We start from the raw sequence: 27,500 nt of genomic DNA, 5'->3' as shown, positions 1-27,500 counted from the left end.
TGAAGCGTTATTTTAAGTACTTTAAGTACATTTTCAAAATGCAAATGTTTTTAAATAATAATAATAATTTCAACATAAGTGAAGTTTAATCTTCTTAAAAAAAATAAACATAAAAGGTTATTTGAGCAGCTTCACCTTTAAACTCTGAGTAACCTGAGCCAACATTATTTTGTACATTAGGCTAAAACAGTGAACCTAAAACATGTAGCTCAGGCGGTAGAGCAGCTAATGATTGGAAGGTTGGTGGTTCGATTCCCGGCTTCCCCCTAGTCTACATGCCAAATATCCTTGGGAAAGATACTAACCTCCTGCTGCTCTCCGATGCATCCATTGGAGTGTCAATGTATATGAATGTTAGACAGGCACTAACAGCTTAGAAAAAGTGCTTGTGTGATTGGGTGAATGAATTAGTTGTATAAAGCGCTTCGAGTGCTCAGAGTAGAAAACCGCTACATAAGAACCAGTCCATTTACTCACAGTACCTCCATGCTTATTTACTGTCCGTCTCTTTCAGCCAGTTACTTAGACAAACTAGCCTGTTCACATGTTCAGAGCAGCTCTCTTTTTGTTACTATGTGACCTGCAGGTGAGAACAGTCACATGGGACAGGAGTGGCAGGACCAATCAAATACTTGTGGGCCAGCACAGACAGCTGTGGGTGGGTCCCTGCTCGACCGGACCACCACTGCAGCGGGCAGTCTGTCTGGCTGATGGTGGATTCTGCTCTGTACAAACTCTTCCTCATCAGAGAGGAGGATGCTCTTTGTCTCTGCTGGCTCCTTTGTGGTGCCAGCTTCACACTGTTCCTGCAGCAGGGCCTCAAGGCTACTCCAAACCTCTTCTCGCAGTCCCCTTGCAAGACACTTTAAATCCTTAAAGTGGGTCAAGCACAGCAGCTATCTGGAGCCATTGATGGTTGAGTGTAGCTACACCTTTTTGAAGGCAGTCTTAAATTTCACCATGTAGTTTGAGTCATCATCGCAGACCTCCATGGTGTGATGCAGGTGGCAGAAAGCAGGTAACACCACTGAACATGAGACAGATGTCTCACCTGGGGCGATCGTGGCTCAAGAGTTGGGAGTTCGCCTTGTAATCGGAAGGTTGCCGATTCGAGCCCCAGCTTGGACAGTCTCGGTCGTTGTGTCCTTGGACAAGACACTTCGCCTGTTGCCTACTGGTGGTGGTCAGAGGGCCCGGTGGCGCCAGTGTCCGGCAGCCTCGCCTCTGTAGTAGACCGTTCAACAAAGTAATTATTAATCTACACAATAACTGTCAACTATAGAGCTTTTTGAAGAAACAGTAACAATAAGTAAAAAATAGTTTTATTTACCTGCATGGCTCAAGTGGCTCTTTCTGTTGCCCCAGTCTTGTTTGCTCCTGGTGTGGTTCCTCCATATTAGCAGGGCTGTCTGTAATCTCATTTTGTTTGCTTTTCAGTGTCATAAAGCTGTTGAACTTTACTTGAAATAGGCAGCTGGAAAGTTGGATCACCTGACACTAACTGTAGCACATTTTCTAACCCGCTATCTTCTCTCACTGATAGTGGTCTACAGACAGAGCAATCCATTTTGCGAGAGAATTTGTAAGTTTGTCTGATGTTGACTTGCTAATTGTGGTCCTGAAGCCAGTCATTTCATCACGTTTGGGCTGCCGACACCTTTTGTTGGTACTGGGACTGCTAGCACTAACAGCTCCCACAGTTTCTGTGCTCACTGCAACATGTTTTGCATTTAGATGGTACCGTAAGGTTGAAGTGCTTCGGTGGTATGCAAACTCCTTTTTGCACAGTTTGCACAAAACCACGCTTTTATCAAGGCTTCCATTGGGTAGTCTTTAGAAATGAAATTAGCCTCTGATCAGTCCGAGCAACGCATTTTCTTCTGATTCTTTGTGGCTCTGATGTGTGCATCAGTGTAATCGGTATACCAGGAAATGGTGCATTGACAAAAGTTCCTCTTTGCTTGGAATGCAAATATGTCAAGCCAGTGTTATTAAATGTATTATTTTTTTAATTAATCGCAGTTAACGCTTTAAATTCCCACCCCTAATTATCATGCAAACGTTGTGGTTCAATGTAAACACTGAACTCATTCATCTGTTACACTGTTAAGCCCAAATGTTTCTAGTTAGCATGGGATTTGGACTAAAAATGGCATGTTAGTGAAAAATTAATATTAGACAAAGATGACCCAAATAAACCCAAATAAATGGAAAAAACTGTTTTTAAATGACGATTTCATTTATAAACAAAAAACATTAACCAAAGTTAGAGCAGTCTGACTGTTCTGCACTGACCTCTGGCATCAACGAGGCTGCTGCTCACCCTCTCTAAACCCTCGAGACACTTGTGCAGGAAACTCCCAGCAGATCAGGGTTTCAAACTCCGGCCCTCGAGGCCTGCAGCAGGTAGCAGCTTCTGAAATAAGCCCAGCCCACCTCACTCCCAAACTATGCCACATTCATAGTCACTTAGATCACTCTTGTTCCACTTCAGCAGGTTATACTGACCAAGTCTACATGCTTACAAACAGATACACATTACACACTATGTCATGCTGATTGAACAGGTGTACCGAATGCAGGAGCTAGTCAGTGTATTCATATCGTTCTCATAGACAACAAATGAAGACTGCTGCAGTTAATGTGCATATCATCTCCTAAATAAGAAAACAATACAGTATTTGTTGTACTGATTTTCTGACACATTATTTCATAATAATTTCCTCTGCAGCTCCACACAGAGATGGACCAGGGAGATAATGCAGTGAAATATACACTCTCAGGAGAGGGAGTGGGGTCCGTCTTCACCATTGACCAAATGACAGGAGATATACATGCACAGGTGGTGCTTGACAGGTCAGTACCTACCAATAATAATGTCTAAACTGACTAAGCTATCCTACTTAGATATTACTGAAAACAGTAATATAGGAACCCAGAGGAGGCACATCCTCCCAAACTGTTTTTCTCAGGAGTTACAATGGACAGGGAAAAAAGTGAGACTTGGACAAATCAGAATCAACCTTTTTCTGTCAGAGAGAGATGATTGTGTCCACAGAGATGCTGACTTTGGCTGAGATTTAAAAAAAAAAAAAAGATTTAAGATTCAAGGCGACTTTTTTTTTCCAAAGAACAGGGAGCGTTGGGACAAGCTAAGGCTTGATCAGCTTCAGCTGAGTCACCTGAGCAAGAATGTTTGATGTTCAAGACCTGAAACAGCTGCTGACCTCAGGAAACATCACTGAACATATGCATTAGCTTTAAAACTCAAGATGTGTCATTACAATTTCTCCTGAACTGTCACTGCGGGCGGACAGCCCTGTTGTTTGGAGACTTTGGTCTTTTTTTCAACGACTCCCAATCGTGAGTAACATCTGCCTTCAGAGTTTCTACCGTTGTGGGCTTGATAATATTCACATGCTGCCATCACATTGTGTTGCAGTCATTTGTTACGTACAATACACAGTAAAACTGTCAAATTTATATAAATGAAAATAAACCAGAGACTGCACTTTGATTCTATACAAAATCAGCACGCTCTAAAGTGTGTGTGTGTGTAAGAGAGAGAGAACCCATTCCACCTAAATAGTACAGATTCAGCTTTTGGGGGAAGAGACTGGGTGGGCACGGCGCTCAGTCTGTTACAGGGCTAATGCATGTTTGCTATAATCCTGGTTAATTAAGGACAGACAGCAGAGGTGAATGGGGTGAAGACTTTGACCACAGTGGCAGTTGTTTTGTTGTTGTTTTTGCTTTTTTGCAATTGCAGGTTTTTACCACATGTTTACTTTTGGGCAAATGATGTAACTGCGTTGCTAGTCCAGTGATCTTGGATTAACAGTGGGGCAGCTTTCCACTTGTCCTCATCGGCTCTGCACCACACAGAGCTCTCCCATCAGGTCCCCGCATCTGACTGAAATAGGAAAGGCGTGGCCGGGTGATGCAGAACACCTGTGTGGGTCCGCCTCCCCCGACACCACACCCTGAACCCACTGCTCCACCCCTCCCCTGCAGCTGAGCCATAAACCACACCCCTCCACAATTAAATAAACAAGATATTGTTGGATATCTTAGTGTCACATTAAAATTCAGAAAATCATATCATAAAAGAAAGTTCCTCTTTGATATGACTTTAGGAAAAAAAAAAGATAAACTAAGCTTTGCACATGAACAACCCCCCGTAAGTATAAAACTGTGACTATGCCAATAAAAGTCTATCTTTATTCATGCATTTGCATCAATAGTCAAGCATTTCTATGGACAAAACACTTTCCTGTCCCAAAACTGAGTCACTACTTGATCTACAGCACATCTAATAATTCCATTTTCTTTAACAGTCTGTTTGGCAGCATGAGTGCAGCCTGACATGGAATCAATGCTGAGACACCATGAGACTCATAGCCTGAACACATAATCATATCAGTTAAGTATGTGCCAGTGAATTCAGTGTGTGTAAATTTAATACTTGATGTTTTGCAGGGAGAAAAAATCGTTCTATACGCTGAAGGCCCAGGCTGTTGACATTCATACAGGCATCCCTCTCGAGCCAGAGTCCGAGTTTATCATCAAGGTGCAGGATATTAATGACAATGAACCTCAGTTCCCAGATGGACCCTACAGCGCCAGTGTCCCAGAGATGTCCCCAACAGGTAAGACAGCTACAGGCTCGGATGCAGTAGGTGGATGAAGAATTTAGATACCAGAACTCATAAAGCTAAATGAAAGTGTACACTCCTTATCAAGGAAAATATATTTTAGGTATAAAAAAATACACAATGCACAAAAATATATTAAAAATGAAACTAATTTTTTAGACAGGACAGTCTCTCGTAACAAGACCAGGTTTTTCCCAGAAACTTTCCCAGTTATCTACTTTGTGTTTTAGACACAACTGAGCCAGCCAGCAATCTAAGGAGATCTGCTTAGATTGCTGGCTGGCTCAGTTGCAGCTGAATATGTCACCCCTGGTCCAATAAGGTAGGGGATAGTGAATACTGTGAATGTAATTAGCGGGTGAATAAACAGAGAATGTGCTTTGGATTGAGCACGTGAAGATTTCACTATGAAATCAGGCGTTATCTGCAAGTTTTTAAATCAACTGGCTCCACAGATAAGCTACACACTGTGGAACAGGAAGCAATACTCTGCTGCAGAGAGAGCAAACACCAAGTGACAGCGCCACTGTCTCTCTACTGTTATCTTCTTCAGTGACATGTGCCAAAACAATGCAGAGTGGTTACCTACTCCCACAGAGGTCAATTATCAGCTTAATAATTTTACATCTTCCCTGCGTACCACTCTGGCTACTGTAGCTCCTCTTAAAAAGAAAGCCTGAAATCAGAAGTTCTTGATTCCCTGGTATAACCGTCAAACATGCAGCTTAAAACAGAGAACTTGTAAACTGGAGAGAAACTGGGATCTTATTTAGAAGATCATCATTTAGCCTGAAAAAATAGTTTGCTGCTCTATACAGTTCAGTTCAGTTCATTTTTATTTCAAACATATACATTTACCAACATTTCATAAAATCATCCCATGCAGTTGTTTGAAGAGGAGTAGGCAGAAGTATATACTTATTTAGCCCTACCCCCTCAGGTTTACATCCTCATCATCTAAATTTGAACAACAAAAACGTATACAATGCCCTCAACTTAGAACATAACATCACAAAAAAATATTTTCTCATGTTCAACTAAAACTATATTTAGATTTGCTAATTTGCAGAAGAAAATAAACATCAGTTTGACTGCTGTCTTGGGTTAATTGCATTTTCTTCATTCTTATACTTATTTAAAATTTCTTTTTTGAGTTTTATTTTAAACTGGTTTATATCACTACTGACCTTTATTTCTTCTTTTAACTCATTCCAGAATTTAACTCCCGCTATTGAAATAGACATCCTTTTCAATGTTGTTCTTACTCTTTGTAATTTTAAATTCCACTTCCCTCTAAAATTATACCTCCCTTCTCTTTCTAAGAACCATTTACTTATTTCGATTGGGAGCATCCCTTTCCTTGCCTTATATATTATTTGCACTGTTTTAAACTTCACCAGATCCTGGAATTTTATAGCTTGCGTCTTAATAAAGAGCGCGTTTGTGTGAGCCCTATACCCCTCCTGATTTATTAGTCTAATAGCCCTTTTCTGCATTATGATTATAGTCTGAATATTACTCTTATATGTATTTCCCCAAACCTCTACACAATAACTCCTGTATGGTAATAGTGAAGCACAATATAACATATACAATGTTTTCCTATCCAGAAATTGTTTTACTTTCCCCAAGACAGCAATGCCCCGTGCTAACTTTCCCCTCACATAAGTGATGTGTGATTTCCAACAGGCCTTATGATCAATGATCACACCAAGAAATTTTATGGTATTAACCCTTTCTAGATATACATTATCAACACAAATTTCAATGTTAATGTTTTTCTTATAGTTTCCGAATAACATAAATTTTGTTTTATTTAAATTTAAGGACAATTTGTTTCTATCAAACCACTTCTTTAATATCTTTAACTCCTGTGTGATCACCTCCAAAACCTGTTGAAATTCCACACCTGAACAAAGTATATTGGTATCATCTGCAAAAATTACAAACTTTAGTATCTTCGATACTTTACAAATATCATTTATATACATAATAAACATTTTTGGTCCCAATACTGATCCTTGAGGTACTCCACATTCAATATCCATCAATTTAGATTTAAACTCATTTATTTGTACATATTGCTGTCGATTCATCACATAGCTTTTTATCCAATCCAATACCACACCCCTAAACCCATATTTTTCCAGTTTGATTATTAGAATTTTGTGGTCCACAGTATCAAATGCTTTTTTTAGGTCTAGAAAGACTCCAAGTGCATACTTCTTGTTATCCATACATTCAGTTATTTCTTCCATTAAATCCATCAGTGCCAAAACTGTTGATCTGTTATTTCTAAACCCATACTGGCAATTTGCCAACAATTCATATTTATCCACAAAGCTATCAAATCTTTTTAGAAATTGTTTTTCCAGTATCTTAGAAAACTGGGAGAGTACCGACACTGGTCTATAATTTGTAAAACAATGCTTTTCACCTGATTTATAAATGGGAATAATTTTGCAACTTTCATTTTTTGTGGAAAAACCCCTTCCTGGAAAGACAAATTAAAAATATATTGTAGCGGTTTTACAATACCATCAATTACTCTCTTTACCGTTACCATATCAATATCATGACAGTCAGTACTTGTTTTGTTCTTAAGTCCACTGACAATGTCATATATCTCCTTCTCTTCCACTGCTCTTAAAAACATTGAACTTGCATTCCTTTCAATGTTTCCTCCAGTCTCTCTTTCTATCATATCAACCTTTATTTCAGCAGCCAGTTTTGGCCCTATATTTACAAAAAATTCATTGAATCCATTTACTACTTCGTTCATTTTACTAATAGTATTTGTCCCTTCCATAAAATACCCAGGGTAGTCATTAGTCCTTGGTCCATTTTTTATTATACTATTTAATACCTTCCATATCCCTTTCATGCTATCTTTATTATCTTCTAACTTTTTGATGAAGTATTCTTTTTTACAAGTTCTCATTATGTTAGTTAATTTATTTTTATACTTTTTATATTTCTTTTCAGATTCTGTAGTTCTCTTTTTAATGAATTCTCTATATAAGGTGTTCTTTTTACAGAAAAAAACTTCTGCAAAGCTAGAACGTTTTAGTATCCATCACTGATCGAAGGAAAGAAGAACAACCCTAGGTTCCTCTTCAGCACTGTAGCCAGGCTGACAAAAAGTCAGACCTCTGTTGAACCAAGTATTCATTTAACCTTATCTAGTAACAGTCTTCACAAATAAAATTTGAACCATTAGAAGAAGAATATTCATAACCATCTCACAGACTTAGATTTACGTTTAGCTACTTTCAGCAGCACTGATATTCATTTAGACTCTTTTTCTCCATCTTTCTAAGTTAACTTCAGTAATTACTTCCCCCAAACCATCAATGTGTCTTTTAGACCCCATTCTTATAAGACGTCCTAAAATGAATTAGTTCTTCAGGCTATGATCAACCTATCTCTATTTATCAGATTTTAGGTTTCAGAGCTCATCACAGCACAGAAACAGCTTTAGTGAAGGTTACAAATGATTTTCTTATGGCGTCTGACAGTGGACTCATCTCTGTGCTTGTCCTGCTAGACCTCAGTGCAGCGTTCAAAATTGCTCACCATTTTATTATTTTTTGTTATAGAGATTAGAGCATGCTGAAAGTATTACAGGTGCTACACTGCAGTTGTTTGAATCATGTCTATCTAACAGACTCCAATTTGTTCTTAAATGGGCAGTCTTCTCACACACAGCTAGGCTAGCTAAGGCTAGTTATGGAGTTCCACTTCATCTATCCACAGTGTTGGGGAGTAACGGAATACATGTACCGCCGTTACGTATTTAAAATACAAAATATGAGTAACTGTATTCCGTTACAGTTACCGTTTAAAAAGGTGGTATTTAGAATACAGTTACTTTGTTGAAGTAAATGGATTACACGGCGGTATTTTCCTGTTTCATATTGTCACGGGTCAGGAGTGTTTGGGTTTTATTTGACAGCTATGCTCTGTTGTTCCAGGCGGCAGCGTTACGGTTGCCATGGTTACAGGGCGACGCGCGCTCTCTGCGACTGTGTGTTTCCTGGGTGAGAGAGCGCCTTTTTGTTGTTGTTGTTGTGCTAAGCTATGCCGAGCAGTTTGGTTAGCGGTGGTGTGTTTCTGTTGGAAAATAAACGGCTGTGCTCCCTGGAAACCAGTGTTGCCAACTTAGCGACTTTGTCGCTATATTTAGCGAGTTTTCAGACCCCCTAGTCGCTAAAAAAAGACGTGAAAGCGCATATCGCTTTTACTCTCAACAAGCAGTGGGTGCTGTAACGCAGTCAGTTCTTCTTTTACTCTTTTACTCTTATGCTGTTTTGTGGATCACAAGGTTTAAAACTACTTATAAACACACACACACAAAGTAACTCCACCAGAGTGCCTATTTCGGGTCACTTTTGCCGGTCCAAGCCCGGGTAAAGGAGCAGGGTTGGAATTGTGACATTAAAAAAAACAATAATTGCTAAAAGAAATTTAATTTGTAGTTCTAAATAAACTCTAAATGCATTTAGGACGTTTTTTACTCACTTTATGTCTCTTCCACGATGTTATTTCTCTCTCCAACAACATAGGTTACAATTACATTAGCATGACCAATTATGCAAATTAGGTGATGACATCATTTAGCGACTTCTAGCGATTTAGCGACTTTTAGGACAGCCAATAGCGATTTTCCTTACTGAGGAGTTGGCAACACTGCTGGAAACTCGGGGAAGCAAGACCAAACGACACATCTGTCTCCTCCTTGTCTGAGCTCGCCACAATATGTTTGGCTATGCCCTCTATTTTTGGTAATTCCACACAGGTGGAAACCCAAACAAAACACGCATTAAGAGGCCTTAATGCCCATGTCTCAATCTCGCGTGTCCTAATGACGTGAAGAAATATTTTTAAAAATGATTTAATATGAAGTCAATAAGAGAGCGTTACAGGCATAGCGCTAAAGAATGTAGCCTCATGGGCAGTGTAGTCCGTGCTGCAGGGAGAATGGACTGCCATACCCGTTATGTGTCTGTGAGCGAGGGAGGGAGAAAAAGGAAAGTGGAAAAGTCCGAGCTGTCACGGAGCAGAAACGGGAGCTGGAAGCATGTAAATATAATAATAACCACTGCAGCCAAGAAGAGTGCCTGACGAGCCCAGTTGTAAGTAAGCTATTAAGACTCGACTGTACACTGTGTTCGTGTTTTCCTCTGAAACAATAAGTTCCGTTGGAGCAGCCTTTCAACGCCTCTCTCTGTCTCTCGCTAGCAAAGTTGACCCAGACAACAAAGTAAAGCTAGTTTTCAGCTACGAGCCCGACACGAACCCGACGTATAAGCCAGAGGTCCCTTTACTACGGTTCGGAGCCGCGGACCTTCAGTAATAGTAATAAATCACACAGCAATAGTACATTCATGTAGCTGTAAAAAGCATGATAATATATTAAGTAATCCAGAGTATTCAGAATACGTTACCCTCATTGAGTAACGTAACGGAATACGTTACAAAATACATTTTGGGGCATGTAATCTGTAATCTGTAATGGAATACATTTTAAAAGTAACCTTCCCAACACTGTCTATCCATGAATTCAGATAATAGACACCAGTTAGTTAACATGCAGGAATGTCTTAAAGACATAAAGACCTGGATGGCCGCTAACTTTCTGCTTCTTAATTCAGATCAAACTGAGGTTATTGTACTCGGCCCTGAAAATCTTAGAAATATGGTATCTAACCAGATTCTTACTCTGGATGGCATTACCTTGGCCTCCAGTAATGCTGTGAGGAACCTTGGAGTCATTTTTGACCAGGACATGTCCTTCAACGCACATATTAAACAAATATGTAAGACTGCTTTCTTAGGGTGTGTTTACAAGATCAAATTATCTGATCTTTCTTTTTTGTTCTCCAAAGTCTTGGCATACATCCATCCATCTATTTTCTTCTGCTTATCCGAGCCAGGTCATGGGGTAGCAGCTTAACCCAGGAAACCTTCCACCACTTGGTTGGATATCCTGTCTGTGAAGATTATGAACTGAATCAGTGACAAAGGGCAGACCTTCCCAGGGAGGCTAAGGAGTGTTTAGATCTCCATGTGATGTTGCAGAAGTGCGTGAACCAGAACAGCCCTACAATATCCAGAGCCTTTAGGAACTCGTGGCAAGTGCCACCCACCCCTGGGGCCACCAAGGAATTACTGAATTATTGAACTACCTCAGTGAACTCAGTGATGGGCAAGTTGTGCCCATTTTTCCCACATTCTGTTTCCTTTACAGGAGAATTTAAAAAAAAAAGTCAGTATTGTCCTCTTACATATGGTGAACCTCAGTAGTGGTTCACTTCCACCGCCACAGACGCATAAAATCAAACAGGCTGCAAACATTTGTCAAACATTGGGTCATTTTCTGGAGCTCAGTGAATTCCAGTGAGGTACCATGATAGGATGCCATCTGTGCAACAAGTCAAGCTGTGAAATGTTCTCGCCATTTAATATTCCACAGTTAGTGATTAGTGGCATAACAATGTGGAAGAGAGTAGGAGTGACAACAACTCAGCCACAAAGTGACAGGCCAAGTAAAATCACAGAGCACGGTCAGCAGATCCTGAGGTGCGTAGCGTGCAGAGGTCGCTGCTTCTCAGTTTCTAGAGAGAAACGTAACCTGTTTTTACATAATCTGTGCGAACATGTTTGTGTTTGTTTAGGAACCTACGTGACACAGGTGACTGCCACAGATGCAGATGACCCCACGTACGGCAACAGTGCTCGCATTGTCTACAGCATCCTTCACGGCCAGCCCTACTTCTCTGTGGACCCCAAAACAGGTGACAGGACAGCAGCTGGAACGTTTCTGTTACTAACAGAATTCAGACGTCGCATGAATTCAGTTCATTTCATGATACCTCACGAGTTTCTCCCCAGTCCTACCCCTGAATGATAAAACAAGCACCACAAAGACAAGTTACCATGGAAACATGAGCTTTACGTTGTGAGTGTTTCTATTGCAGGTCAATGTAAAAATAGACCTGCAATAGAAACATATCTAAGAGCACAGATATAGTGAAAAAACAGCAGCTTTTGTTCCTGTAAAGACCTTTATTGGGAAAAAGCTGCCGGGCGTCCTTCATCAAACCACACGTTAAACTCAAGTGTGAAGAAAAGTCAACTTTGTAGCTGCTTCATCCACCACTGTTTGTTTCACACAGCAAACATCTACTGTAAAGAAACAGACATTAATATACACATGAACTGTTAACTTTAAATTAGATAGCTCGCTGAAGGCTGACAGCAGACAGACACAAAATCACTCATAGTTAGAGCAGGGCGATGTGACCAAAAATATTTATCACAATATACATTGGAAAATTTGCGATAACGATATAACTGACAATATAATTGACACTAGACAAAATACTTTACAACTCCACAACTTTATTAGTGCAAAAAAAAAAACCCATCAATGTATTTTCACTTAAACAAGCAGCTGTTTTTTATGTGCATTAAAGTTATATAAAAATTAACAGTGCAAATGCAAATTCCTTGCTGACAGTTTAACCAAAAGGCATTTCCAGTGGAAATTGGCCAACATATCCTCAGCATAACCATGTATAATATCCACAAAACTTAAAAAGAGGTTATACACACAATACGGTAATATTATGTTGAAGCACAGTACGTATCACTCCGCGAGGCTCCTGCCTACGATAGCCGTAATGCTCCGAGAATCCATCAAGCGGTGCGGCTTCGTAGCTTAGCAAAGTCGTACTAAAACATTTGACAGATTTTCGAGCGCCACATAAAATCGTCTTGAGGTCAGTAAACACAACCAGAATTCATACATAAGGCACACGGGGTTGTGAGGGGCACTGTCGATTTTCAGAAAAATCAAAGGATTGATTTTAAGTGTGAAGTATTTTCCAAAAAACACGGTAATAACGACAGCCTGCTAGCATGCTCTACCAAAAATAGTGCTTTGTTGCGTATCTGACGGACGAAAGCTAAACCAGTTCCACACCACTGAAGTTGCAGCATTTTTACAAACCAGTCCAGGTTCATCTGTTTCATTCAACGATCTGCTTTCGCCCTTCTCATTCTCCGTCGCCGCCATGCTTTTTCAGCCATGTGCGTATGAAAACAAAGGCACTGCCCATGCGTGTTTTACCCATATTCTATCGCCATATTTCATTTTCTTATCGTTGCCCAACATTATACCGGTGTTACCGTGAACGGTATGATATGGCCCAGCCCTACTCATAGACTAGCACACCAAATCTACCCTGCACAGGTTATACAACACTGCCAGCACTCTTCTTACCTCCTATTAATTTAAGAAAACCTTCCAAGTAGACAGAGTATTTCTATATATAATTATATATAATTTTGTGTTTTGCATTATTTTAGATCAAAAGTCAAATATAATAAGGTATACAACCTTATCATATTGACTTGGACCTTTGACTTTTTTTCAAAAATGTTTCGATTTTTTGACAGATGTAAACAGTTAATTTTGAAAGACCTGTGTTTTTTCTCTTTAGCAGAATGAGCTCAGCAGACAACCTTATCAATAAGAAAGGCTGTCATAATTGGGGACATAGAGTGAACATGGTTTTTGTACCAGGCTGTAAACATGCTCTTTAATGCTGTAAAGTAGACATTTTAACTCCAGAACCTATGGCGACTGACTCGCTTTGAGGAATGTTTTGGCACTTGGTGGCTGGTGCTTAGGAGATGGATCATCAATCAGATCCTTGGCTCTTCCAGCCTACATGTCAAAGTATCCTTGGCAAAGATATTGAACCCAGAGAAAAGCCTACTCTGAGAAGAATGTGTGAAAGTGTCTGTTTGGTTGGTTGAATCACTTTGAGTAGAAAGTATTTTAAATGCTTAGTTAGGCTAGTGTACCAGGTTGTGGTTGCCTGTGAACAGTTGTATAAGATGAAGCATGTGCCTGGAAAACACAAAGGTGACAAACTGGTTTGCTGTGACTGAATCCTCCTCAGCTATAAGGGAAACCAGTGGATACAGGCAAACCACAACCTCACAGTGCCTCCTACTGGCATGAATGTAGCAACGACAAAAGCTGCATCCAGATTTCACAGGACATCTTATTTACCAAAAATAATATTAAACTAACACACTTATGTAAACACACAGTAATGGGCTCCACACTCTCCCTAACGAAAATAAAACTGTCTGCTGATATTTATCAAAACACTTAAAGGTTTAACTTTCAACTACTAATGTCTGTTGTTACTTGTCCTACAAATTGAACATTATAATAAAAATGGAACAGATGTGCATTTATATCTGTATATACACAAATACTCACGGCTTTCAGTATGTATGCTCTTACATACACACATGTCAAAAAGAAGTAAGAGAGATATCAAAAAGCAACAAAGGTGCTCGGTATGACAGAAGAGTGTCTGATACGCACCTGCATGTAGGATGATGCTGAATAACCCAACAATAACGTTAATGAGTGTCCGGATCTTGAGTTTGTGACAAATAAAAAAAAAAATATTCAAATGTAGGAAGCACTTAGATGCACTGAGGCAAAATCAGAAAAAAAGGTTTTTCCTGTACTCATACAGGCATACAGCGTTTATGGACGTGGTGTGCTGGTCCGTGTAGACTAAAGCCAGAATCATCTTTGTCTTTCTTCTTTGTTATAGTGAGGTCTAAAATGTTAAACCAAATCCTTTCAGGTATAATTCGGACAGCTCTGGCCAACATGGACCGTGAGGTGAAACAGGAATACCAGGTTCTTCTCCAGGCCAAGGATATGGGTGGTCAACTGGGCGGACTGGCCTCCACCACCATCATCAATATCACCCTGACTGATGTCAATGACAACCCTCCGCGCTTCACTAAGAGTAACAAACTTTTAGCAATGTCTAATTTGCTCATTGTTTGAAAAAAATCTACTCATTCATTCATTCAGTTACGTTGGACTAATAAGTGTTTAATTGGTTGTCTCTTTTTACTGATCTTTCTTACTCTTTAAGGTATTTTTCATCTTCATGTACCAGAGTCAGCATCATTGGGTGCAGCTGTGGGACGAATTCAAGCCCAGGATTTGGATGTAGGCAGCAACGCACGGGTGGATTATGCCATTGTTCCAGGAGATGAGGGCAACATGTTTGACATCATCTCTAATGGTCAAAGTCAAGAAGGGATCGTTGTTCTGAAAAAGGTAAATCCACCCTTTAGTGCACGTTAGTTGCTTTCTAAGTGCTTTCTGCTGCAAAGCATTGATCCATTCACACAGCGCTTTATTTTATGTCTTCAAGCTGATGATGGAAAGATTGTTTTATGCTGATGCAAAGTTCTTTAAATCATATGAATTAGGCTACGTTCACACTGCAGGTCTTAATGCTCAATTCTGATTTTTTGATCAAATCCAATTTTGTTTTTTTGTCTGGTTTTCACACTATGAATAAAATGTGACAGCAAACGCGCTCTAGTGTGAACAGTTCACGGCCCTCAAAGCGGCGCACATGCGCAAAAGAAGACGTCACGCACAACGCGCTCTGTTTACAGAAGTAAAAATGGCGGCTACAGAGCTAGTAGGTGTTGTTGCAGCAGTCTATCAACTTCTGCACAGTCGTAACCGACAGAATTTTGACAAAGACAAAGAGAGCCTGTGCTTTAACAATGGCCACCATGCTTTCTCGTTTGTCTTCTCCGGCGCTGATAATTGGCGTCTGTCTTGTGTCAGTGACGCAAAAGACGGATTTAATGCGACATGACCATCAAACAGCAGTTGCTTTCTAAAACATCAGATATGTATCGGATTCAGAACCACATACGAAAGTGACCCAGATCGGATTTGGAAATATCGGATTTGTGCCGTTCACACTGTCATACCAAGATCGGATATGGGTCGCATAGGGTCAAAAAAATCAATTTGATGCGCTTTCGCCTGCAGTGTGAACGTAGACTTAGACTGCTTCACAGTCATATTGTTAAATGTGGTTCATAGTTCTAAATGCGTTAAATCGTCAGTGAAAATAGAAAAACACTAACTGACAGTCTGGTCCGTTGTAAGTGCTGTCACTGGGGTAATACCATGTAAGGGGCTATTGTACTTTGTGCTCTGGTGACAATTTTGTTATTTTGTTGAATAAAAGACACATTTGGCTGACACGAGTATTTGACCAGGACTATCATCACAGTGATGAGTGCAGGACAAACGCTCTGACATTCCTGTGAGAGATAAAGACATGGAGGTTTAGACGAAATCAAAGAAAGCAAATTAGAAATGTAGTCGCCGAGAGGTCACACCTGCAATTAGAGGTGTGACTAATTGCAAGGCTGCTGGTTCGATTCCTCGCTGCTCCAGCGAGTATTCTTGCATAAGATAATGAACCCAGATGTTGCTCCTGGTGACCTGATTAGATTGAAAACATTAGATAGAAAGCACTTATATGTAACCCCTGACTCACTTTAAATAGTTTAGAACAGCCAAAACTACAGACTAGTTGCTAGGTTCAGCAGGATTACAATAGGAAATGAGGTGAATGCAGAGTGAAATGGCTGGAGACAGGAAGCGAGCAACAATGGTTATTATTTTGTACAGAAATGAAAATTAAATAAGACACAAATTCCACAATAACAGCAGTAATAGTAATAATAAGCTGGCATAAAACAGTCCTATTGAGCTCAATATTTCACTTTTTGGTCATTAGTCAGGTCAGGATTCCTTACTAGTCTAGTTCTTTTTTTCCTTGGTTTTGTGGTTTGTGTGTTACCACTTTGATGCCTCTTTTGAGGGAGAAGAGTTCTTCAGCAACAGTTTAGTCTGGGCACAGGCTCGCCATCTCCATCCGGAGAGAATCCAGTGTAATCCATCCAGAATGCCAACAAAACACCTAGCCAAAATGACAGAAAATTCCGCACAGACCATCCGAAGCCTGTCTCGTCTACCTTCCACGTGCGAAAAACCTCGTGTGTAATGGTGGTCCGGTGCTTGGAAGGCGGGACTAAAACCGCTTCCAACAAATGAAATGGCCATTACCCAATGTGATCCGTAAACAGAAAAATAAAGTTTGATAGAGGATCACACTTCCTTCTTTCAAAAGAAATGTTTCTTTTCAAAATAAAAGAGTGGAAATACATTTATACAAATAAAGAGAAAGCAAGAAAGAATAACAACAAAAGCGGTTTTCTCTACTGGGTTACATATACTTGTGTGTAAAGCCCTCTATGTGGTTAAGTAGAGCAGAGAAGTGCTAGTATAAATAAGAACCAGTCAATTTATCATAGTTGTCATTACCTGGATCTATAGAACCATTAGAAACCTTGAAGTTATTTTGTGTCTAAGACTGCATTTTTGATCTGCATAATATTGCTAAAATTAAAAACATGGTGTCTAAGAGTGATATTGAAAAAATTGTTCATGCATTTATGGATGGAACAATTTTGATTCCCTTTTAAATAATCCTAAGTCCTAAAAGCTATCTGTAAAGTCTTCACATTGTGTTCATTGTATTTATTCCACAACCAGTCAAGCCAGGTGTTCATAAAAAACAACTACCCTCTCATTTCTAATTTGGTTTCTTTGACTTCGTCTACACCTCCATTTCTTTATCTCTCACAGGAAATGTCAGAGCGTTTGTGTTACGCCCCGGCTCTTTTTCAAGGGGAGGTAACATAAATGAGCCCAGAGACAGGGGGGGTCAGATTAAAAAACACAAGGTTTATTACCACAACTGAACATACTTAGTGAAATGGCTCACTAGGCACTGAGGCAATTCAAACAAAAAAACAACTCTCAAATATTCAAATAACACAAGTACACTAATAGAACACTAGTCATCTCAAAGGCCGCATCTCAAAAAACAGAGGCTCAAAAGGCAGCGGCACAAAGGCAGGAGGGACCGCCTACACGGTCTGTTCAAATCAAAGAGTCCCCCATGAGTGAGGAATCCTCAGCCTTTTGTACTCCCAGGTAAACGCAGGCAGCCGCGTCATTGGTCCGCTGCGTCCGAGAATCCCGCAGCAGCCAATGGTGTGTGTGGACTGGCACACTCTGATCTGCATGCAGTTGGGCGGGCATAGGTCCCTGGCCAGCCAATCACCTGTGAGTCTTGGCACGCTTGAATTTTCTGTACAGGAAGGCGGGCCCACATGAGGCCAGGGGCCGTAACAGTTTGTCCTACACTCATCACTGTGATGATAGTCCTGGTCAAATACACGTGTCAGCCAAATGTGTTTCTCTATTCTCACTGACAATTTAAAGCATTTAGAACTATAAACCACATTTGGTAAATGAATTGATTCTTATATAGCGCTTTTCTATTCTCCCAGAGTACTCAAAGCGCTGTATAGCCTCATTTACACCCACTCATACAAACTAACCAACATTCACACTCCGATGGACGCATCGGAGAACAACTTGGGGTTAGTAAGCACATTTGGCATGCAGACTGGGGAAGCCAAGGATCGAACGACCAACCTTCCAATCAGTAGCTGATCTGCTCTTCCACCTGAGCCACAGCCACCCCCCTTTCATTTAACAGTGTGACTGTGAAGCAGGCTAATTCATACAATTTAGAATACGTACATATACATAACTATTCTACATAAATAATACTGAAATGAACTGAACTACATGCAGAGGGACGAATAAAGAGACAGACACTTTGATATGGAAATGCAACCAAACTGTACCAAGCTGAATTACAAAGCAACGTATTCACAGTTGTTTTTTTTATGTCAGCCTTATTCAAAAATGGATTTGTTCACCGACCTTCACACAATACCCCATAATAACAAAGTGAAAAACGTTTACTTGAAATATTTGTGAATTTATTCTAAATTAAAAACAAAAATGTAACTTGGATGTAAAAATTCGTAGCCTTTACCATGACAAAATCACTCAGGCAAGGCTGTAGCATGACATAATGTGGAACAACGGCATGAACACATACATGTTACTCAGTTTATCCCTTTCACATTCATGAGCTTGACCAGTCCTTCATGTTTGTATTCACACACAAAAAAATGCTTGTTTGGAGCTTATACCTGTTTTAAGTGGAAGAAATTACTTGACAAAAGCTGATGCATGCCACTGTCGGATTAACGCTATTGGAGGGGCTTTAAATGGTATGAACCCAAGCACCTATTTTTAATCTCTGAGTTCAGTTGTTTTACATTGTGTTTGATACACACTGACACTATTGCAAGGAGCTTACAACGTCTGGGACTTAACTACCAACCCTTCTCTACCATCTGGCCAAGTTCTTTCTGTGTGGAGCCTGAATATGATGCCTGCGGTTGTTTGGGATCTCTCCCAGTACTTTGGCTTCCTTCCACAATCCAAAGATATGCAGTTAGTGGGTTTAGGTTAATTAGTGATTCTAAATTCTAAAATAACACGTACCAATTAAATTAAACTACAGGAGAGTCTTAAAGACAAAAAGACCTTTACACAGCACCAAATCACAACAACAGTCGTCTCAAGGTGCTTTATATTGTAAAGTAGACCCTACAATAATACATACAGAGAAAAACCCAACAATCATATGACCCCCTATGAGCAAGCACTTTGGCGACAGTGGGAAGGAAAAACTCCCTTTTAACAGGAAGAAACCTCCAGCAGAACCAGGCTCAGGGAGGGGCGGGGCCATCTGCTGTGATTGGTTGGGGTGAGAGAAGGAAGACAGGATAAAGACATGCTGTGGAAGAGAGACAGATATTAATAACAAGCATGATTCAGCAGCGAGGTCTGTTAACACATAGTGGGTGAAGAAGAAACACCCAGTGCATCATGGGAATCCCCGGCAGCCTACACCTACTGCAGCATAACTAAGGGAGGATTGAGGGTCACCTGATCCAGCCCAATAAGTCTCTTGATAGGGTTGGCATTTTTCTGTCCTGTACAATGAGATGATAAGCATGTCAGCTGACTGACTAATTCTACAATACATATACAAGGGGTTTAAAATACAGGAATTTGATTGGACTGTTAAATTTAAGTTTTCACTCGTCTTTGATGCCATCAAAATGAATCTGGAAAAAAAAAAGTTCAGTGCTCCCATATTTGAGCACACGTAATAAAAAACTTCACATTGCAAAAGGAAGTAAAAACATTTTCTTAATGGCATATAGTTTAATTTTACAACACAATAACCGTAAAATAAAGCATGCAGAATACTTTTTAAACATGAAATTCACAGTCACATACATGAATAAATTGTCATTTTTATTTAACTTTCACACTAGATTGATATTTTTGTTTGTACCACAAAAATATCAGTAGTTGTCCTTTTAAAAAGTTCCCAGATGGTCCTAAAATTATACTTCAGAAAGTATTTTAGTTAAAATGACTGTAGACCAAAAAACAATGCTGGTGTTTAGTTTTTCATAAAAAGAAGGCCTGTGGGGCGTCCTCTCTCTGCAGAGGTAACAAACCATGCAGCAGGTTCATCAGGATTTCTTCTTGGGTCATTTCATCTCAAATCAGCAGATTATTTTTGTATAGTTTTTATTTTCTAAATGACAATCTCCAATCTGCGGTCTTTGATTTCCATAAAATCATATAGCCCAAAGTTTGAACATATATAACGATTGCTCTGAATTTTTCTTCATCTCAGTGGATTTCTTCCCATGTTTTCCAGACTCTTGACTATGAAACCCAAGCATCCTATACTTTCAAGGTGGAAGCATTTAATGCAGAGCTAGATCCCCGTTTCCTCCATCTGGGGCCCTTCAAGGACTCTGTGACAGTCAAAATTAACGTACTGGATGTGGACGAGCCTCCTGTCTTCACCACGCCTTACTATTCTTTGGACGTGTACGAGGACACTCCCCCAGGAACCATCATTGGCTCAGTGACCGCTTATGACCTGGATGCTAGTAGCAGTGCTGTCAGGTGGAAAGCTCTTCACAGATCTGTGGAATTATGTCAAAAGACTGTTTATTTTTTTAAGTATTGTTAACAGTATTATTCATTTCCTGGAAGGCTGGAAATTGTAACGATGTTGTTCTACATCATAGTTTGAACTGGATTCTTGATCAGAATGTAAATTCAAACCAGTTCATCAAGTAACAGTTTAACCAATTAAGAGAGTTAATTTGTTAAATAATCAAATATGATTCCATATAAAAAGCACTTAAAGAACTCTGAATTGAAACTATTGATTAATTACCACAAACTGACAGATCACTGCAGACGTATAACTTTCAGGCAAAAAAGCCTGAAAGTTTTTTTTTTTTTTCGATTTGGCTGATGATTTTATACATGCCATTAGTTTTTATGTCTGGTTGACCAAATTAAATTTCAATAAAAATGTAAAATTAAGTTAAAGTCTATGGACTGTCTGATGCAGGTATTCTCTGGAGTGGCAGACTGGCTCTGACAGCTTTTTTGACATTGAGACGGTGGAAGGAATCATATCCACAAATGAATACTTGGACAGAGAGACAGCTGTTCTGCACAATATCACTGTGGTGGCAACCAAACTTAGTAAGTATTCCACACCAATAACTACACAACACAGTATACTTGTGTGTCAGACACTGTACACACACTAACTGTGCAAACAGGTCAACAGTCATCTCATAACCATCTCATCACTTCCACCAACTAAACAAATGTTAGAGTTAGTAATTCCAACATAAATGTTGAGTGATAAGTTATCAATGGGAGAAAACTCTTATAAGAAAAGTGTTCTTATCAGGGAACACAATATTCACCAAGACTGCATTTTCTTATATAGAAAAATGGGGTTGTGGCAGGATTTAGATATCATTGTGAGGACCCAGGTGTCAATTTAGAATGAGGGATTAAGTAAAACATACAAATTTAATTTACTTTTGAGATCTCACAAACGAAAAAACATGAATCCTTCCTGTTTCCTTTTTCAAAGCTTGTGCTTAGCACTGCTGCCTCACAGCAATAAGGTCCTAGGTTTGAATCCAGCATCGAGCCAGGGACGTTTAACGTGTCGTTTGCATGTTCTCCGTGTGGCTACATGGGTTCTCTGTGCACTTTGACTCTGCACTCCAAAGACATGCAGTTAGTGGAGCTGGGTTAATTGGTTATTCTAGATTCTTTGTATTTCTCACTGTGTTAGCAACAGAAATGTACCAGTAATTGTTTCTTCTAGCCAATAAGTGTTTTGTACATGTTATATATTTGTCTTCACTGTATAACAATGAAGTATTACATGTGTTAAGTGACAGTGTGAACAAAACAGAACACTATCCCCTCACGATTCACACTTTACATACAGTGATGTGGGAAAAGTGTTCCTGATTTTCTCTTTTTGTGTATTTTTGTATATATTAAATGTTTCAGATCAAGCAAATGTAAATATTAGACAAAGACAAAACAAGTAAACATAAAATGCAGTTTCTAAATGAATCTGTTTATTATTAAGGGGAAAACATCCAAACCAACATGGCCCAGTGTGTGGAAAAGTGATCGGCACCTGAACCTAAAGTGACTGGGACACTTAGCTGCAACAACTGCAATCAAGCATTTGTGATAACTGATAATGAGTCTTTTACAGCACTGTGGAGAAATTCTTGCTCACTCATCTTTGCAGAATAGTTGTAATTCAGCCACATTGGAGGGTGTTTGAGCATGAACCGCTGTAAGGTCGTGACACAGCATCTCAATCGGGTTCAGGTCAGAACATTGACTAGGCCGCTCCAAACTCTTCATTTTGTTTTTCTTAAGTCATTCAGAGGCAGCAAAACAGCACCAGACCATCACACTACCACCACCATATTTTACTGTTGCTATAAGTCAACAGATTTTTTTCCAAAAAGCCTTGGAGATCAGCAACACCGACCTTAACTGAGGCTAAGGAGGCCTGCAGTTCTTTGGATGTTGTTCTTAGGTCTTTTGTGACCTCTTGAATGAGTCGTCACTGTGCTCTTGGGGTCATTTTGGTCGGCTACTCCTTGAAAGGTTCACCCCTGTTCCATGTTTGTGGATAAAGACTGTGACTGTGATTCGCTGGAGTCCCACAGAAATGGCTCATTAACATTTTGCAGACTAAGAGATCTCAATTGCTTTGTTTCTCATTTGTTCCTTGGATCACATCATGATGTCTGGGTTTTGAGGATCTTTTGGTCTACTCCACTTTGTCAGGCAGGTCCTGTTTAAATGATTTCTTGATTGAGAGCAGATGTGACATTAATCAAGCCTGGCTGTGGCTAGAAAAACTGAACTGCTGACCGGCTTCACTTTTTCACACAGGGCTGTGTAGGTTTGGATTTTTTTGTCTAATATTTAAAGGCAGCCAATTAGAAGAGTGTTAGTCTGAAGAGGCCTTAAAAGAGAAAAAGGTGAAACTACTTGTTTCTAACAGAGATTTAACCGAGGTTGTGCAGAAGCCCTGCACAAAATAAAGGACAAATATTTCAAATTTTGATTCATGGCGAAATATAGTATGACCTGCGCACACTATCACACTTACCATTATTTCTAAAGAGGTCCCTCTTTACAACAAAGACACTTACAGCACTACTTGGTAAAATGATAGTGCTTTTGATAACAGAGATAGTCCATCAGTAAGTTCTCTTTTAGAAATATTAATTACTGTATTTTTGAATAACTCCAGATCCACAGACGATGTTTTGAGCTTGATTTTTGTTTACCACGTCTGCACGTTACAAATGTCCTCTGGGATTTGTCACAAAAGAACTTCTAGACATTTGCAGCTCTAGCGTCACTGTCCAAGGTAAAATCACTTTAGATGAATCCTCTCTTGTGCTCAGTTACCTTTTCTTCCACCTGATTTCATTTATAAATCCGGATTATGGACCCGTGACTTTATTCTCATAACTGATTCAAATAATTGATGATCTTTTCTCTCCCATTTGTACCTGGCTTTTTGTTGGGTTCCATATTAGTGAACTCTTCCTAAATTTTTGTTTCATTTTGTCTTTATGTGACTGAGTTTGACTTTTTAATTCTTGAGATTTCTTAGTTACTCGCTAGCAGCTTAAAATCCAAAGAGCATCTGTTGAGGATCTCACTCTGTTTTACAAACTCTCCTTTGCACCTGTCGATCGTCTGTGGCTCCTCTCAGAACTCAAAGCTGGACCATCGATGTCTGTTAAACGTTCTAATAACATCCATAAATTACTACTTATTAAAAAATGCAATCATCACAGCTTATAAAAATCATGTACTGTCATGTACTGAAAAAATAAGATCATGAAGAAACTAGAACATAACACAGTACAAGTTCATGATTCAGTCCTCTAAATGACAATGTCTGTAAGGTGAATACCCAGAATGCCTCTCTTCAATGATGAGTCATGGCTTCCACTGTTGGAGGTACTGGAACATGTTCAATGGCACAAAATTGTAATGATGCTGCATCATGTTTCATATCATTAAAGTGGGCTGCTACTCGATAATCTTTATCAAATCAGTGAATAGCCTTTCGATGTTTGCCTTTTCTCTGTGGTTCCCTGTGGTTTTGCACATATATGCAACATTTTGATTCATGCAGAGTTACTTGATTAGAGTTGAGTAAAAAATGTGGAGCTGGAAGTAAAGAAATGTTTGCAGGACATGCCCACAATTGTTACCTAATGTATTCTTTGTAGGTGACCTACTCAAAATCAGAGCCAAGCTAATGGTAGTTTGAACCCCACAGGATGTTGGGGTCACACAGGCTTTGATGAATATATTTGGCTGTCACACTAATTATACACGGCTTCATGCTGACCCTCACAGATAATCCTTCGCTGTCTGCAGAAGTGTTAGTGAAGGTCAACGTCCTGGATGTGAATGAGTTCCCTCCTCAGCTCACTGCTCCTTCAGATACATTCGTCTGTGAAAACTCCAGAGCTGGACAGGTATGCTGAGCTACAGCACATACAAAGAGCTTCATCACAGGTAACTGGGCAATAGTCAAGGATTTCCATAGCTCAGCCATGGAAATCCTTGACATGAAGCTCCCGGTGCAGTGTTTGTGCTGATGTTGGTGTAAGAGTATGTTTGGAAGTGAGCACCGGCTTCAGCGCTCAGCAACCTTGTCCTGTAACTACGTGATGACAATAATTGTCTTTACTCAACTGAGAATATTTCAGTTTCGTTGGGTTAGTGTGAGGTTGTCATCCAGAGTAGGTGTGCACTGCATCAGCACAGACTAAACCCGTGTGGTGAAACCAGATATTTTCAATTCACAAGTTGTTCTGTGTTTTTCTTGAGTGTGTTTACCACATAATCTTCCTGTTTGCTGCCTGACCAGGTGATCCAGACAGTCGGCGCTGTGGACGAGGACCATCCCCCTGTAGGCCAGAGGTTCTTCTTCAAGTCCTCCAAGGAGCTCCGAAACAGAAACTTTACTGTTAGAGATTATGGAAGTAAGTCAAAGAGTAACGGCTACTAAAGCATAACTACAGCTTTTGTGTTGTGTGGGAGATGCACGTGCATCTCTGAGATCAACCATAAACAGAGTTTTTCCTATTTGTAGTGCTCTTTGTACCAGTGACATGTTTATGGTGCAGAGAGTCTCCAGTCAGATATGGCTAACCTTCAGGCAGATCCAATCTCTCTCCAGTCCTTCTTAACAAATAAAAAATACAAAAAATAAAAAATATGTTTATTATTGTGATTATGCCACATTTCAGTGTTTTGCATTATATTTTATTTTCATAAACAGTCCCCAGCGTCAGAGTCCAGATCTTTAGATGTGCAATAATGCAAATGTTCTTCTCACATACCTGTGACGGGTTTACGACTGTTTCACACTCAACCAGTAAGAGGTAGTGGCACGGTGACAGGGACGGGACGACAACTAGCTTCACATAAAATGAAAAAATATGCCTAAACCTGTCTGTTAGGAGGAGTTTCATTCTGGTTCTTTGTTAAAAGCATAACTTTTACCACATAGAAATGATGCATAGTAACCTTTTCTCACACACTGACTCACATCTCAATCTGTTGCAGTCGGATTAACCATCAGTGTGTGTGTGTGTGTGTGTGTGTGTGTGTGTGTGAAATATATATTTTTCATATTTAATTGAAAGCTTTTATAGTATGGCTGCCACATATTACTCTATGGAAAGACCAATAGACAGTTGTTTGTAATTATAGTGACTTTTGAGCCAAACAATGAACACATCAGATTCAAATTATACACACTGTTGTACAAACTTATAAACTACATTCACTTTCTACTATTTTGCCCACACAGCTGTGAGAACAATCTATTCATTAACAAATATCTTATTAAAATGGTAACCAATGCTCATGTGTAAAGTAAGATGTGACTTCTCTCATAAATTTCAGAGGTTTGTGCTATTAAAACTCAGTCCAACTGGTAACTTTGAATAAACAGTGGAAGGAAGACTTAAATGCATGAAAGGTGATTTCCAGAGGGGGGGAAATGCAACCACAAGACAGAAATAAAAAACATTGTTCAAAGTGTGCAAGCTTCTGGTGAAACAGTTGTTCCAGTATTAAACCCTCGTTCCAAAGCGTTGGAGCCCACCAGGAGTGGGATGGTGGGGGGTCAGGGGTCTAACGGTGTATTATTACAAGAGCAAAAAGTCTGGATACTTGCACAGATTCTGTTCGTGGCCGGGACATTATGCACTAACTAAAATTGTGATTTATTTAATTTTACAATTTGTCAATAAAAGGGTAACTTACATTTTTATGGTAGGTACATCGTGGATCGGACACTTTAGGACGGTGAATGTGGAGGATGCATGCTAGTGGATTAAATAAATTATTTAATGATAAATCTTAGAAGTAAAAAGATTAATTTCTTAAAAGACAGAATGCTTTATGTTCGATGCATCATTTGGCTTCTAAACAAAAGCATTTTATTCATGTATACACAGCAAGCTCAAGAAGAAGAGCAGACAGTTTATTGTGTTCATTAAAACAAAATATTCTTAAGCAGTGTTGTTTCAAAGGCATCAGTTTGTAGTTATTATGTTTCCTCTCTCTTGCCCCTCGTCTTTCATTTCCATAATTACTGTGTGCTACAAATGGTTTATGGACAGTTTGTTAAAACACTACCAGGACCTGGATTTAAATGCATCATAAGATTTTTATGCAAGTCATCTCTACATCACAGTGACCATACAGTCACGATTATGGTTAAACAAACAGGAAAACATTTTAATACCACACAAAGGAGTATTTTAAGTTATAGTTTATAAACACAAAAGTTTGCAGTGGACAGATATGGTTCAACATACTTTGGCTTATATAGAATCAACCTGTAGTAGAATGTACATGTAGTAGTTGTGTCAGTGCACTGATCTATCGCTTACTGTAACATTGAAACTTTAAAAAACAGGTGTTTGTAGAGTTTTGTTTCAGTTGCTGCTCCCTCACCCTGCTCAGGACCAATAGTACCGAGCAGGGTCGGTACTTGTTTCTTAGTGAAAAGAACAGCGAACATTGTGCATTTTCACGTGATGTGAACAGATCTCCGGACACCTGGAGGTGTTTGCTGCTCCACATAATCAGGCTGTGAGCCAGCCTGCGCAGGGTCACAGCCGAGTGCTTCCCTGATGTTTTATATATGCCTCTGCTGTTATGTTTGTTGTTTTGACCAAGACATGACAACTTTTCAGAAGTGGCAAAAAATACTTTGCCGCATGCACATAAATTCCTGGAGCTGATGGCAGTTTTTCTAGCTTTGAAGCCTCTGGGGCCACACGCAATTTATGCCCCTCCCATTGAAAACAGTCCCTCATCCTGTCAGCGAAGCATCCATTGTCAGAGTTTTGTTCCTAGGAGGTTCCAAGGGGACACCAACAGTGAAGAGTCTGGGTTCTCCTGTGGTGGAGAGTCAGCAGACCTTTGGGGGAAATCTCGTCGTACGGCTGAGACGGCGTCACACATCCAGCTTCAGGGAGGAAACCCAGTGCTGAAAATCC

At 39.7% G+C, this 27,500-nt stretch overlaps 1 protein-coding gene across 5 annotated transcripts in view; it reads left to right on the top strand.

Moving 5' to 3' along the window:
* The window catches only part of LOC134617016 (cadherin-12-like), a 66,942-nt gene that overhangs the window by 11,154 nt on the left and 28,288 nt on the right, over positions 1-27,500 (top strand). For all 5 annotated transcript variants that reach the window (XR_010091492.1, XM_063462161.1, XM_063462160.1 and 2 more), the window contains 9 exons: positions 2,732-2,856; positions 4,480-4,649; positions 11,333-11,452; positions 14,336-14,503; positions 14,636-14,823; positions 20,252-20,505; positions 20,963-21,099; positions 24,334-24,455; positions 24,851-24,965. Coding sequence is in view for 4 of the 5 variants with exons in the window: in XM_063462161.1 (XP_063318231.1) it covers positions 2,732-2,856; positions 4,480-4,649; positions 11,333-11,452; positions 14,336-14,503; positions 14,636-14,823; positions 20,252-20,505; positions 20,963-21,099; positions 24,334-24,455; positions 24,851-24,965 (1,399 nt within the window). In the remaining variant the exon portion in view is untranslated. The remainder of the gene's footprint in view (positions 1-2,731; positions 2,857-4,479; positions 4,650-11,332; positions 11,453-14,335; positions 14,504-14,635; positions 14,824-20,251; positions 20,506-20,962; positions 21,100-24,333; positions 24,456-24,850; positions 24,966-27,500) is intronic.

This window comes from Pelmatolapia mariae, linkage group LG18 (genome assembly GCF_036321145.2).
Source record: "Pelmatolapia mariae isolate MD_Pm_ZW linkage group LG18, Pm_UMD_F_2, whole genome shotgun sequence".
Taxonomy (NCBI): Eukaryota; Metazoa; Chordata; class Actinopteri; order Cichliformes; family Cichlidae; genus Pelmatolapia; species Pelmatolapia mariae.
Note: the sequence above shows the minus strand (reverse complement) of the source record. Positions and strands in the feature narration are given on the sequence as shown.